At 40.8% G+C, this 15,005-nt stretch overlaps 1 protein-coding gene across 1 annotated transcript in view; it reads left to right on the forward strand.

The window, feature by feature from the left end:
• Nucleotides 1-5,401: 5,401 nt before the first annotated feature.
• Nucleotides 5,402-15,005, forward strand: part of LOC127364200 (myb/SANT-like DNA-binding domain-containing protein 2) — a 10,394-nt gene continuing 790 nt past the window's right edge. Inside the window, exons 1-4 of the mRNA XM_051401568.1 lie at nucleotides 5,402-5,918; nucleotides 11,006-11,261; nucleotides 11,351-11,414; nucleotides 12,693-15,005. The exon at nucleotides 12,693-15,005 is cut by the window's right edge and continues 790 nt beyond it. Of these exons, the coding sequence (XP_051257528.1) occupies nucleotides 5,487-5,918; nucleotides 11,006-11,261; nucleotides 11,351-11,414; nucleotides 12,693-13,602 (1,662 nt within the window). The 5' untranslated portion in view covers nucleotides 5,402-5,486 and the 3' untranslated portion in view covers nucleotides 13,603-15,005. The remainder of the gene's footprint in view (nucleotides 5,919-11,005; nucleotides 11,262-11,350; nucleotides 11,415-12,692) is intronic.

Consider the following 15,005-nt stretch of genomic DNA (forward strand, 5'->3'; position numbering starts at 1 on the left):
AAACACATTGAAATACAAAAAGGCTGAGAGGAACACCTGAAAACTGAGTATGATGAGTGTAGCTGTTTATCCAATATGAATATTATATTCCTGTAACGCGCTAATGGGGCCATGTTGGGCAGCTGCAGTCCAGAAATCATTCCACATTAAGACTTTGGGTATGTATGAGAATAGGCTGCTGCACCAAATGTCATTTTAATGTGTCTGTCGGCTGACTTTTAGGACACTGAACTAAACAGAAAGAGATCTGCAGGTGCCTCTGATGGGTGAAAACACCATCAAATTTAAGCTGACAGGCTGCACTTTTACTTCATAATCATGGTGTCACTTCACGTGTAAAGTAATGAGTTTGGAGCCATATGTAAGACTGCACTCAGATACGCTGAAACAAAAACACTTGAGGGCATCCCTGGCACTGTCATTAAGGCTGAGGATCATGGGTAACAGATGTGGCCCAATCAAAGATGAGCATGGAGGCAAAAATAAATCCATCACCCGACTGAAGGGGGAAAATTAATCAGCCTTAAGCAATACAAAGGTTGATTTTTAGACCTCCTTTCACTTAAGCCTGGGTTTTTTTTAACTGCAATGCAATAGCCATTATACTATGATTTTAGAGGGATTTTAGAGACTGATACCAATTTTAGAGGGTAATGATTCCCTGATTACTGATATGGTGGCTGATACCGTAGAAAATAGACCAAAGGTCCTCAGAAGGCTGCTTTCTTAAAAAATAACTTTATTAAAGAATATTTAAACCTACTAAAAGGACTTATTAACTGAAACAGTTTAATCTTCTCCGTTTAATACTAATGCCTCTGTATGAACTACATAAACACACAAGACCATTTGTGAGAAGATATAGGATAAGATATAGGATATTTTCATAGTTTCTTTTAATGCCTGCCATCAGTTCCAATAATACGTTCCTGTAGTACCGGAGGCTACACTTTCAGGACCTTTCTTTTCTGTGATAGCGCCACCCAGCCAAATACTACTTTCTATTACAGTATCAAAGGTTTATTCCACCAAAATACTACTTTATCCAAGTACTTACAATTTTATCTGGCGTGAAATTCCATCCGGACTCTGGAAGCAGTATTTTATTTTGAAAATGTATTGGATTCTCTATGCCATTTCTGTATTTGACTTCCTGCCAGTGCGACCTGCTTGATGGGAGCGGGCTGTGGCTTCCATCAAAAATAGACCAGCTGCATCTTCTACGCGGAGCATAGCGGAGAGCTGCTTCTAGTGGACTTTAGAGCATTGTCTTGAATGGACACTATCTGCTCCACTGGAATCGTATGCTTTGCATTCACTAGATCTCAACCAGATATTTGAAAGGTTGGAGAGACACAAAACAAGGACGACTCTGGGGGCAGAGTCAAGAATTGTTATATAAACAGCAAGCAACAAACAAAATAACAAAATAAAAATTGGCAGTGACATCAATATATAACCATTAGCATTTTGTTCTGCATTATATACAGGAAAAAACTGTTTTCCATACAGATATGTCTATGATAGGCCAATATCAGCCGATTATATTGCTATATATTGGTCAGGCTCTAGTTGACAACAATCAAAAACACCCTCCCTATATGCAATTAAGCAACACGAACACTAGTAAGTATACACTCCACTAGGAAAAAAAATCAGTCTTCAACAAAACAGAGCTTTGTGATGTCTACACTGGTATCCTCCCTCCATCTCTGTCAAATCCAATCTCTTCGCAATCAATTACAGTTTGAAAAAACAAATCGTCCCTCCGATGATAAGCCCAGGATTATGATCACAACCATTCTCTAATTACAAAAAAGGCTATTCTCAACCTCCAAATTCATGAGGCGTCAGCAGAGCTGCTGGTACTGAAAGGTGAAGCCAGTGTCCTGAACATGTGCAAATAAAGTCACATCTCATTAGCTTTAAGTTATGTCTGTACATGTCCCCAGAACATAATAGCCATCTCTTGCTGGTACATAGATTAACACAGATCCTTACTATTTTGTTCAGATGTGCTTTTAGGAATATTAAAACACAAATGAGGCCACAGAAGACTTGACCTTACTGGTTTGTAATGTGCAGGTGGAAAATCCAGATAAGGCACACTTTTCTAACATCCTCAGCATTTCTCATGAGATCCGAGCTGCACTGAGCGCCTGGATGAAACATTTTCAAATGAAAAGAATTATTCATAAGTGATCAGACAAGTTATAAGCAGGTTTACATCAGGGGTATTCAACTACATTTGTCCAAGGACGAATGTGGCCAATGCATTTTCGTTACCTTAGAATGAGCTGTTTCAATCTACAGGGAACAGGTCCTCTTCTGCAGAGGTTACCATGTTAAACCGCCATGTTTCTACAGTAGCCCAGAATGGACAAACCAAACACTGGCTCTAGATTCTCCTACACCCTCGGAAGTTGCAGTCTGCAACTTCACTGCTACATGCCACCAAGTCCTAAAGACATAAATCTTTACAAACAGGCCACAAATGTACTAATGGACTTTCATTTCAGGGCCACGCCAGCAGCTCTGTGAGACTCTTCTTACGCAGATGGAGCTTTTAGCTGAATGTGAACATCAGCATGACAATGCCAATGAAATGAAAATGCTGATGCTTAGAACGTTTGCCATGTTCAACATCTTAGCTTACCATGTTAGCATGTGAGCATACCCAGGTAGTCACTGAGATATTTTCAGGCTGAATCAAAAGGATCCCCATTAGCTCCTGTGCTGTAGCAGCTATTCTTCCACAAAAAGCTTCGTAACAGTGTGACTCACTGATGTGTTTAATAGTTTTTGGACAACAATGAAGCTCTATGGCACAGAGGAAGAAGATATATTATATATTATATTATATATTACACACATAATACCTGTTTTCAGCGGACTTCACAGTAGCAAAAATACAAAATATCACCAGAATGATCATTTAATTTAAATCCCAATATGCACCACACTTACAGAAAGTCTATCCAGTCCAAATGCAATCAGTCATACATGGTTTAACTTTATTTCTGACACATTTCTTCTCTTCCTGGCAGCAGACATGACAACTCATTGACAGCTGCAGTTTTGACACGTAAAGGTTAGACTGTCCAGTGTGTTTCCTGTCTTTAACCTTTATTGGACAGCTAGCCTGTAAGCCTCATCCAAAACAGATCCTACTGTCCCTTTGGCCAGGTCAGGACCTCAATGACCACACACACACACACACACACACACACACACACACACACACACACACACACACACACACACACACAGCCACACACTGGGCAGATGGCAGAGCGGGCTGGAATGACTTGCAGTCCCTGAGGGAGGCCAATCAAACATTGTAGTGGAAAAGATGAAGTAAACAATGACACAATTCATCAATCGGGCCATCAAATGACCAATTATACTCTCAAAATCCAATAAAAGGTCTCATTCACTGCCCAGTGATGACATTGAACACTAGTGAATTCACTAGTGGATATATCTGTGTTTAGACCTTCTGGATTTATGTGCTGTCATGTAATTTATCATAGTACATAAATCCTCATACTCATGATTTAGATATACTGAGATATACTGTGTGACATATGAAAATTGAATGAGGGCTGTTTTTGAGGCTCTGTATTGCTGACACACCACACACACACACACACACACACACACTGAGTGTTACAGATATACTTGTGACACTTTTTGTCTCTTGGCAGCAAATAAGGCCCAACATTCTCCCATGTGGACAATGGACAATTATATCTAATTTGTTTGTGTATCTAATAAATCATTTAGCAAACCATTTTCATACACAGTCTGTGTACTAACATTAAGATATTATCACAATACAAGGTACATTACTGTTACTGAGCAGCAGACAGGGTCCAAAATGAACACCCACCAAGCACCAAATGCTGGTACATTTTGGATTAGGCTGAAATATAAATTGAGGTCGCCAGGTGGGAGGTAAATTATTTGGAATCACAGTGTAGAGCCACATCACTGTGTTTATTATGGCTGAGGCTAATGTGACCCTCACTGTCCACTGTACCTATCATCAGCACTGCTGGTAGGTACGCCCAGCGCCTACTGCTCCTTGCAGCTTTCAACACAATGTCTGTCTATGTTTTTGCCATAAGAAACACCTTTGTTACATGTTATGAGATGTGGTGACACATTCCCGGAAGTCGCTAATTATTGCTAAAAATGGTGATGATTTAAGATGATGTCACTTTTCCTTCCACCTTACTCTCCATTCTTCAACCCCACAGAGGAATTCTTTCTCTTATGGAGTTTTTTTAACCACCAGCCACATGATCAGAAGTCCCTCTTGGACACAATAATGAATCCTGGATGTCTGGATGTATCTGCAGAAGATTGCCAGTGATGAATCAGACATCAGAAAGATCTTTCCCAGGTGGACTGCAAGAGAGGACATAAGGTGTGATGTGGATGAGAACTTGAGGTCAAATGCAGACAACAGGGTTGACTAGCACCGTAATATTTATATCTGCAGCTATCCTGTATGAGTATGAATGGAGAATGTGTATAGTTTTGTATTACATCACTGGAATAACTCAGAAAAAATGGCAAACAAATAAAGTCTAAAAATGTCTTAATGTTACATTGTCTACTATAAGTCAAAATGTCTGCTGTGAAAAAGGCAAGTAGTACCATTAAATGAACACCTCCACCGCCTATTTCCACATTAAATGATTGAATAAACTAAAAACTGAAACACATTGACTGGTTGTCTGCCACCCTGGACACCTACAGTGACAATGTTTTGAGACAAAAGAAGTAACTCATAACTATAAGCGTATAGGCCTATGTAAAAAACGGGGAGAGAATTTTAAAATAAATCAATAAAAATCTTTCTTGGTTCTGATTGGTTGTTTTCGTTCAGGCCCGGTGGATTCTTGCTAATACCAATTCAATTCAATTTTATTCCATTTTATTCAATTCAATTCAGTTTTATTTGTATAGCACCAATTCATAACAGAAGTTATCTCAGTACACTTTCCAAATAGAGCAGGTCTAGACCGAACTCCTTATAACATTATTTACAGAGACCCAACAGTACCACCATTAGGAGCACTAGGAGGAGCCAGAGGAACCTGACTGTTTCACACATTATCTGTCTGACAACTGACAATTTCAGCAAATATGACAAAACGGTATTTTGATAAAAGTTACCAACTGCAGCTTTATATTAACAAGTACACCTAAACTGCCTATTTCTACATTAAATGATCGAAACTACAACAAAAAAAACTTTAATAAACATGAAAACATCACCCTACCACAGCCATGTTTGTCTGCCACCCTGGACCCCTGCAGTGACTTTATATTTGAGGCAAAGCAGAGGTTATTATAGGGACCAGAATCCACCTTTGCGACTCTTCTCGGATCCGCGCCGTATTTTTCTCCGTGCCTTCTCGCGTGAAGCCCCGCACGTCACCATCCCTCCCCCTCCCCTTAGCAACAGAGGCAACATGGCGGCGTCCAGTAACGCGGACCATTCTCCAGAGATATCGACGCCGTTAAAGATACCGAAAACCGAGGTGCCATCCCCCGAGTCGGAGGATTTGAGTGACAGTAATCAATACCACTCCAATCCCTCGACCCCTAACCGCTTCTCGCCTTTGAACGTGGGCTCAGGGACCGCGGGCCGGACGGCGGCCTCATCCTCCTCCAACAGCTTCACGGCTTGCCGGGGGATGTCGTGGACCCCGTCCGAGACAAACGCGCTCATCGCGGTCTGGGGCAACGAGAGGCTGACCGAGGCGCGGATGCAGCAGCTGGAGGTGGCGGGCACCGTGTTCTCCGGTAAGGCCCCCGGTCCTGCCATGTACGAGCGGGTGTCCAGAGCCTTGTCGGAGCTGGGATACGAGAGGACCCCGTCCCAGTGCAGGGAGAGGATGAAGGTAAAGAAGGACACAACAATGGCTGTGTGCGCATCCTCCTTCAGCAGGAGCTCTACCTGTAGCTCTGACACTGAGCTGGAGCTTAATGTTAATGTTTCAATATGTCCATCTGTTGACATACAGCTATAACACATGATAACATTAGCTAACAGCCCACTGTGGAAGAACCAGTTGTCAGTCTGTTTATGCCTATTTATTGACACACCTCACTTCTCAGAAAGGAAAGCAGTAATTCCACCTACACACTATTATATCGGACATGTTGTGTTTTCAGTACAACTCAAACTAAATAGTGGCCAAGCATTGGAATAAATATGACACGGAGTCTCAATGGATGTGAATGTATATTTTATTTAGTTGAGTTGCTTTTTATAATCAACTAATGAATATCACATTGTTGACTCCAGGATCCCGAAAGTGTTCGCTCTATTAGGGTGAACTCAGCCCTTCACTAAAGCTATTCACTCATTCATTCATTCATTCAGTCAGATCCCTGCATGTAGCAGACTATCATCAGAAAGGACAGCCATAGGTTGTGTCAGCACTAGCGATGTCACAATACCAGAAGTGTAGTAGTCGACACCAATACCCACGACGTTCCACGATTCTCAATACGGATTTGATACCACGGTAAAAATGTCCCAATCAAGTTGATCCCCATTTAATATCTGCTGATACAGAGTCCTGGTCACTACTTGTATCTTTAATTCCTTAATAATGCAGGTGAACAGCTCTGCATGGGATTGAAAGAAGTAGACAAATCACCTCTACATCTACCGCTTCTACATGTTCTTCTTCCAGTGGCATTTAACGGCCAACTATTTGTATAGTGTAGAGTATTTGTATGTGCTGTCCATCAGGTCGGGAAGAATTGCATCCTCCGTACCTACGGTACTGTAGAAAAGCAAATGTCGTCAAGTTTTAAAATTGCTGGTATGAACTTGATACTGAAGTATCAGTTCTCGTGACATCCCGAGTCAGTACTCCATATTAATGTGACCATGCATTGGGTGTCAACATACCCATGGTATTGTCCTTTTCAGCATCTACAGCGTTTAATAAAATAAACGTTCCCTCAAATATGAAGTTGGCAAAAAATAGGAATAACAAAGATATACAGAACCAACCCCCATGAACATACAAAATGAACAAGATAAGAGCAGTGAAAATATTAATACAAAAAGATGAGTAAACAGGCATTATGATCATCATTACAAAATACATTAAGTGATGACATAAAACACCCTAAACATGCTAAGTGTAAGCCTTCTTGTAAAGGTTAGTCTTCAGAAGACTCTTAATAATAATCATTATGTCCTGCAGGAGATCCACTTTTTAAATCAAATTTCACATAATGTACTCAGCACTCCAGACCAAGGTTGTCACGATACCAGAAGGATAAAGATATATATATAAACAATACACAATACCTCTTTTGATACCATGGCCTCCTGCAAATCGACATTTCCTTTTTTGAAACAACCAAAATGTACATTCAGCACCATGTCTACAGATTTTTCCATATGCCCTACCTACAAAAAAATACGTTCCCAGGCCCTCCTAGAGTGTTCTTCTTCGTTGTTACTTCTAGCCAACATGCGTTCATATGATGTAACTTCTGACATCATTTCCATCCATTTTTTAACATCTGGGGCGACTGTACTCTTCCATACTCTGAGAATTGTTCGAGCAGCTGTGACCATCCCAGCTTTTAAAACCCCTCGTTCATATTTAGATATATTTAACATTTCTGTTTGGTCCCCTAACAAACACAGTCTTGGTGATACAGGTACCACCACACCCAGCCATTTACTCACATGTTCCAGTACTTTCTCCCAAAACGGGTAGACCAGTTTACATCCCCAAATTATATGTAAAAATGTCCCTATTTCACTCTGACACTTCCAACATAAATGATTTCCTATTAATTATCACACCCTAGGTCTTTCTGCCAAACGATCCTCAGATTTTTACACATATCTTCTCGTATACCATTAAATGTCTTGTAGAATATGGCTGCTCTGTGTGTTATACTAGGTAGGTCCAAAACTTCCATCAATGTATTCTTGTTGTGACTAAATTTACCCTTTGTGATACAGTCTCTTATTTGTAAATAATATTTCCAAAAATTACCTTTATATACCAGATTAAAAACCTTTTAATTGTTAATGGACACAACATCATGTTCAACTTGTCTCTCACATGTAACACACTGATTTTGTTTTGCATGTAGGATCTAATGGTGTTTTGAGGAGACAGACATGATAAACAGCACTGAGATGCTGGGATAAATACTGATTAGAGCCTCTGTGTGTCCACAGGATGGCGGACCCCCCCTCCACTCTAAAATCAGTGTTTCTTGTTCTCACAGTGTGATGTTTGAATGATGTATATGCAGAGTTTGACACTAGAAGGATGTTTTCACATTCATTTCCGCGCAGACTCAATTTTCAGAGTTGCTAACTAGTTTATTTCACTGACGTAAAACATATCGGATAGGGATGCACAATAAGATAACCAATAATTTCATATTTTGTATTTTAAAAAGAAATTCATAACCTGCAGCCTGTAACCTGCTTTCATTAAACATAAAGCCTATTATGGTCTGATAATGAATTTTCTGTAACTTAATTATCAGGATCATTTATAATAATATAAATTTCCCATTACTAGGCGATAATATATCTGTCCCAATAATTATCGTACATCCCTATATCAGACACATTGGAAAAACAAAAGTGATGCTCATAGACTTCAGTAGAGGTGAGGGTAGGAAAAACACTTCTTGAAATTTGAAAGAATTAAAATTTCTTGGGACTGTAAAATAAACTCTGAAAATTAAAACTAAATTAAAATAGTTAAAGCTGCAGTAGGTAATTTTTTATAAAAATAACTTTTAGTCATATTTACTGAAACTTTCACAATATCCTGACAGTAGAACATGAGACAGATAATGTGTGAAACAATCAGGTTCCTCTGGCTCCTCCTACTGCTCCTAATGGGATTTAAAGGATCCACCGGCCCTGAACAAAAACAACAAGTTAGAGCTGAGAAAGATAGTTGATCAACTATCTTCAAGCTTCCAACCCAAAAAGTCTTAATGTCTGTCTCAGCTCTGATGGGTTGTTTTTGGGAGCCAGAGGAAGTTGATTTTTCTCTTTCTTTTTTTATCTGTCTCATGTACTACTGTCAGGATATAGTGAAAGTTAATATGACAAAAAGTAATTTTTCTAAAAGTTACCTGCGCCAACTTTAAGATGGTATCTAAAATGCTCCCTCCCATCCTTCTCTGAAGTTTGGCTTCACTAAAAGGCTCTGAATGTAGTTAGAGATGATTCTCACCCAGCAGCTCCTGTCTTTGAGGAAATACACTCTGGGAGGAGGTTCAGACAACTCCGTTTTAAATCCAAGGGCTTTAAAAGAAGTGCATTCCTTGAAGCTGCTCCAATCTTGAATGGTAAACTTCTAGCACTTTAAGGTTTAAGATTTTCTTTTTTTAGTTCATGATTGTCTTTTTTTAATATGCTTAAGTTATTTGACTTCTGAATTGCAGACATCTCACACTGTATAATATAGTATAGGTATTTAGTTTTTAGCTCATCTTATATTCATGGTGTTGTTTATTTTAATATGTTCTTATGTATATGATGATTTTATTATTAGTATGAGCCATGAGCCACTTCCCTTCATTGAGCTTTTAGATCATTGTAATGTTTCCACACAATTAATTGACAAAGTGCAGCAAATATAAAACTATACAGTGTCAATCTATGCTAATGTTATCTTATCACAAATAGCATTGCCATTTCCAGTTTTTCAGTAAAAGCCCACCACAGCCTTCACATGCAAATGTATTTATTGTGCAGGACGTACAGGAAGTGCTGAGTAATGGCAGTAGTAGTGTTAAATATGAGTCGGTGGTGCCCAAATGACACCTGCTCCGCTTAATAAAGGGACAGTTCACCCAAAATCCAATATAGCTATTTTTCCTATTATCTGTAGTGCTATTCATCCATCCAGATAGTTTTGGTGTGAGTTGCTGTAGAGATGTCAGCCTTCTCTCAATATAATGGAACCAGATGGCACTCTTAAAAAAAAAATTTTAAAAACTCTACAGCAATGTTTCTTTCCAGAAATGAAGGCTGCACTATATGGTAAAAATCATAGTGCAATTATTTTGACAAATACTGCGATTGCAATATGATTCATGATTAGTGGGAATGATCAACCTTTATTATTGTGACGATGTGACATTTGTTGAGGTCTGTACCAAACAAACAGAAGCTGAACATTAGTTGTCTCAGTGGTGGTAGGTGAGCTAGCTAATGTTACAGCTCAGCGAAGGAGGACGCCATTAATGTTTACATCCTGCAATGTCACAGGCACTCGTTCATGAGTAGGTGCACACTTCCTTCCGCACTGGGATACATAGAAAGAAAATATTTCCTACATAAATACCAATAATAATACATTTTATTTATAGAGCACTTGGTACTCTGAGACGATGGGTTTTGATTAGGGATTTGAACGTGGATGGATCAGTTCACTCTCAGATGTTCTGCTCACAAGAAGGTATGCCAATTATCTTGAGTAACCAGGTGATGATTTCTGGAAAGAAACATTGCTGTTGAGTTTTTCAAATACATTTTTTTTGTTGCTTTGAGCACCACAAGCCGAGTACCATCTGGTTCCATCATACTGGAGAGAAGGCCAGTATCGCGAAAACTCACAATAAAACAAGCCAGATGGATATACAGTATAACGCCAAAGGTAAGAGGATAAATATGTATTTTGTAACTGTGCCTTCAATAAGGTCAGTCTCGGGTTGATATTGGACCAGTCCAACAGATCAGATTGGTTCATCCCAATTTAAAACGTATTTCAGTCCAGAACCAAAACCAAACCTGTTAAACATGAAAGCTCCTTGAACTTGCTGTAAGTACCTACCATGTATTTCTATTGAAGCATGAAGCAGTGTCTCTCATTGTGACCCTTCCTGTCGGTCACCACACTGTAGAACTGTCCCAGCAAAGTTGACTGGAACAACAGCTGAGTAAATCCTTCACTTACCTTCCCGTCACATACAGACACTGCGGCGCTGCTACAGCCGTGTGAAGGAGCACGGCATCGGCAAAAGGAAGAGCAGCTACACTATTGAGCAGCTGGAGAAGGTGTTTGGTCAGGGAGGCTGGGACTCCCAGAGCTGTGCCCCGGTGCTGATCAACAGCAGTGGGCTGTATCAGGAGATGGAGTCCGATGGCAGCACCCTGGAAGACTTCTCCCAGGAAGACTGGTGCAACCAGGTGCTGGACTCCGCCTTCCAGGAGGGAGACATGGAGACTGGTGAGTGTGTTAGCTAGCAGAGGGCAGACAGTAATAAAAGACACAGAAACAATGGGTTTGAACTAATATGTGTGTTTGTTTCTCTCTAGAAGAAATCCAGGTGCCTAAAAACAGAGCTCTGCAGATTCAAGCAGAGCTGTCAGAACAAACTCAGTAAGTCAACTACATCAAAGGCTAACTCCACTGTTTGTCTTTGTAAATGGAATGTTTGATTTAAAGTTGTGAATTACACTTATTCATTGCAAATTACTGTTGAAAAGCCAACACATCATTTCTCTGAACTTCTTGTTGCAGTTAATTCTCAATCTGCCAGTTGAAACAGACCAGAGCCCTTCATCCCACAAACAGCTTAAACTAAAGATGACCTTAGTCCATAAACATTCAACTGAACAAAGATTATCTTATCTTTAAGTTGTGTATAGGTTTGATTCAAAATGTTTGATTTGTTATGGATGGGAATTGAGGACCAGTCCCAAATTGTGCGATCCATCCAGTCAGATGCCACGGAGCTTATCCTTTCCTTTTATCAATGCCAGCATGCTTTTCGGACAGTTGTAAAAACATGGCCTCATTTGACAAAGAGACTCAAACTATTATGTGTTGAGACTCAGAGATAATAAAACGGTTTCATTGAGGCTGAAAACCTGTGTAGGTTATTTTACCACACAGAAAATTGATCAGGGATCAATAACGGAATCGACAAAGAATCAGACCGATAAGCAGAATTGATAATGGAATTAGTATCAATGAAATCGGTTCCCATCCCTAGTTACAGTAAACAGCAAATACATTTTGAGTAGGGATGCACAATAATTATCGGGCCGATTATGGGACATTTTTCTTCTTGGCATTTTAACAGTGTTTAAGGTTGCTGCTAGCTAGTGGAAGGCTACCTGCTGCCAGAGCCATGTAGAGAGAGAGTTGCCGTAATTCTAACTAGTGATAGCATGTGTTGCCTCTGTTGCTTGTAAACAGAGGGCAACTATTTAAATAGAAAACTCTAGCACCGACATCTGTGTTATGATTCGGTCTGGTACATATACTGGTTGTATAGGAACCACTGCCATATTGGCACTGTGTTTCGGTTACCAGCCCTATTAAAATTGTGCCCTATTCACTGTGTTAAAGGCATCACAAGAGATGGGGAAATCATTTCATATTTTTTTCCTTAAGCTGATATGAGTTTATCATCTGTAGAACTATTGATGCACATATTTTACTAGAGGCTGCTGTTCCTCTAAAACTGAGCTCTTCCAACCATCTGGTAGCTTTTGGGCAGAGGTAACAGAAATATTCTAAGCCGCAGTTTCTCCGAAAACCAAGCTAACAAGGTGCTACTTGCTTATTTTGTCTGACATGTCATTGCAGCACTTCCTAACATGGAAAACATGTATGAGTTTGTCATTATTTTGTGTCTTGGGTTCTCTGCAGTAAAAGGGACATGATGCAGACTGTGATGCGTATCCTGGAGTCAGTGCAGCTGAAATGGGAGCACTTCCAGACGTGGACCGAGTTCTCGCGGCTGCACCTCTCCAACAAACTGGCCATCTTCGGCGTGGGCTACAACACGCGCTGGCGCGAGGACGTGCGTTACCACTACGCTGAAATCAGCTCGCAGGTGCCGCTGGGAAAGAGGCTCCGCGAGTATTTCAACCCAGAGAAGCCAGAGGGCCGTATCATCATGACCAAAGTTCAGAAGATGAACTGGAAGAATGTCTACTACAAGTTCCTGGACATTACCATCAGCGAGGCGCGCTGCCTGGAGCTCCACATGGAGGTGGACTGGATCCCTGTATCCCAGTCCAGGGCAGCAGGCTGCAGCAAAGGCACATCCCACTACCTCCTCCCTGGGGACATCCCCAAGGCGTACGGACTCTATGCTATTGGCTATGAGGAAGTGTCATCCTCTAGCGACACCGCTCAGACCTCTCCCCAAGGTAACAGCGAAGACCATAGCTTACCTCAGTGCGAGTTAGAGAACGGGGCACAGGCTGACGGAGAAGGGAAAGGTGACAGGACCGGGCTCAGAGTCACTTACTGCTACCTAGGCATAGCTGAGGATAGGACCATACAGCAGTGTCTCTTCCAGCACTTTCAGGGTTCTGGCAAACACTACGGCCACAGCGAACCCTCCGCTGTGACGCGTTTACTGCAGGAGAACTGCCGTGTGGCCGCCACAGGTCTGGATGGCGAGGGAGGGGAGGACTCATCTCAGCGTTTAGCCATTTACATCAAATTCATTGAGGTGGAGCTGGACTTCCTCTCAGCAGGCTCCCTGGTGGAGTGCCTGGAAACCGCTGTCGGGTATTCCTTGAAATACAACAACAAAGAAGCATCTTAACTACGCTCAGTGTTTGAGTGTATCAACTAAAGATATAACTTAACATGTGTTACAGCCAGTAAGGCAACATGAAAGGTGACCAATTCTGTTATAAAGCATGGATGTGTGCAAGAGTCTGGCATATTTTTGCAGCCTTTTCAGCTCTATGGAACTGATTTTTCATTAGACCCTTGTTAAGTCTAAAAAGAGTGACTATGCACAATATGGCTAATGTATTGTGTAGAAATATGGGAACAGTAGCTTAAGTATTACAGAACTGCAACATCCAAGAAGTATGTACTTATTATTTTAGGCTAATGTGCACTACAAAGGATTCTGCTGCTTGTTTAGTGTAGATAAATATTGCCTCATCAGGGATGTGTGGGGTTGGCAAGGTGACTACTGCAGTATGCATCTGTCTACCTCAGTAGGATGTAGCATACAAGGCAGCGAGGGGACCATAGCGTGTATTTATTCTAAAACTGCCTTTACTTTGACTGTCGAGGTCTGGACCTGAATTCACAAAGCGTCTGAGAGCGACGGCTGGTTTATGCCTTATGTTTTGCACGTGTGACCGGGTTGCAGCTAGCGATGCTTTCATGCCATTTAGAGTAAGCATTTGCCATTGCTTTACGGACGGTGTCGACCAATGTAGTTACCTGTCTATCCAGGACACATCTGGGCCGTTTGGGCGTGGTTTTCTCTCTAATTCAATTCGACACCGTACACGCTGTATCGACAGCTCTTTGCAGCGAGTAAACAAAATACCACGTTTACAGTCAGCATCATCAATAATAAACATATTTCCCACAGCTTACCATGGCTGAATCCAAATGGAAAAGGCTCTGCAGTGTATTTAAAATGCTTAAAAGCTGCAAAAAGATGAGGGTGTCTGCAATATGTTAAATCTGGATTTCAGGCCTTAAAATGTCTTAAATGGGATTTTGACATGTCTTAAATTGATTGGATTAATGAAGTTAATGTTACTTGTACAAAGTTCCAATTTTCAGTCTTGCTTTTAAATGTGTTTTTGATCATGCTGTAACGACGACAAAACCAACATGGAACCAACACTGATTGTTCTCTCCTTTTGTACAAGGATGGATGTGATATAGGTCCTGAATTGCATTGATAAAGTTGTTAAAACAGTCTTAAATTGAACCTGTTGAAACCTGCAGAAACCCTGATTGAAGTTTATCAGAGCATCTCTGCCACCCACTGCTGTTAAATCATCAGCTGAGAGAGATTCAGTGTCATAGCTGCCTCCTCATGCTGTCGCCCCATACTGCACTCTATTTAACCAGCGTTCCCGCCCCAGCATGACCGAATGGAGTGCATTTTAAGCTATGTTGGTTTAGCTGTTTAGCTCTCCTGCTGACTCAGTTGCATGGTATTTTATAGCTCTAATGCTCATTCAAATGCTC

This window comes from Dicentrarchus labrax, unplaced genomic scaffold, assembly GCF_905237075.1.
Source record: "Dicentrarchus labrax unplaced genomic scaffold, dlabrax2021, whole genome shotgun sequence".
In the NCBI taxonomy this organism is placed as follows: domain Eukaryota; kingdom Metazoa; phylum Chordata; class Actinopteri; family Moronidae; genus Dicentrarchus; species Dicentrarchus labrax.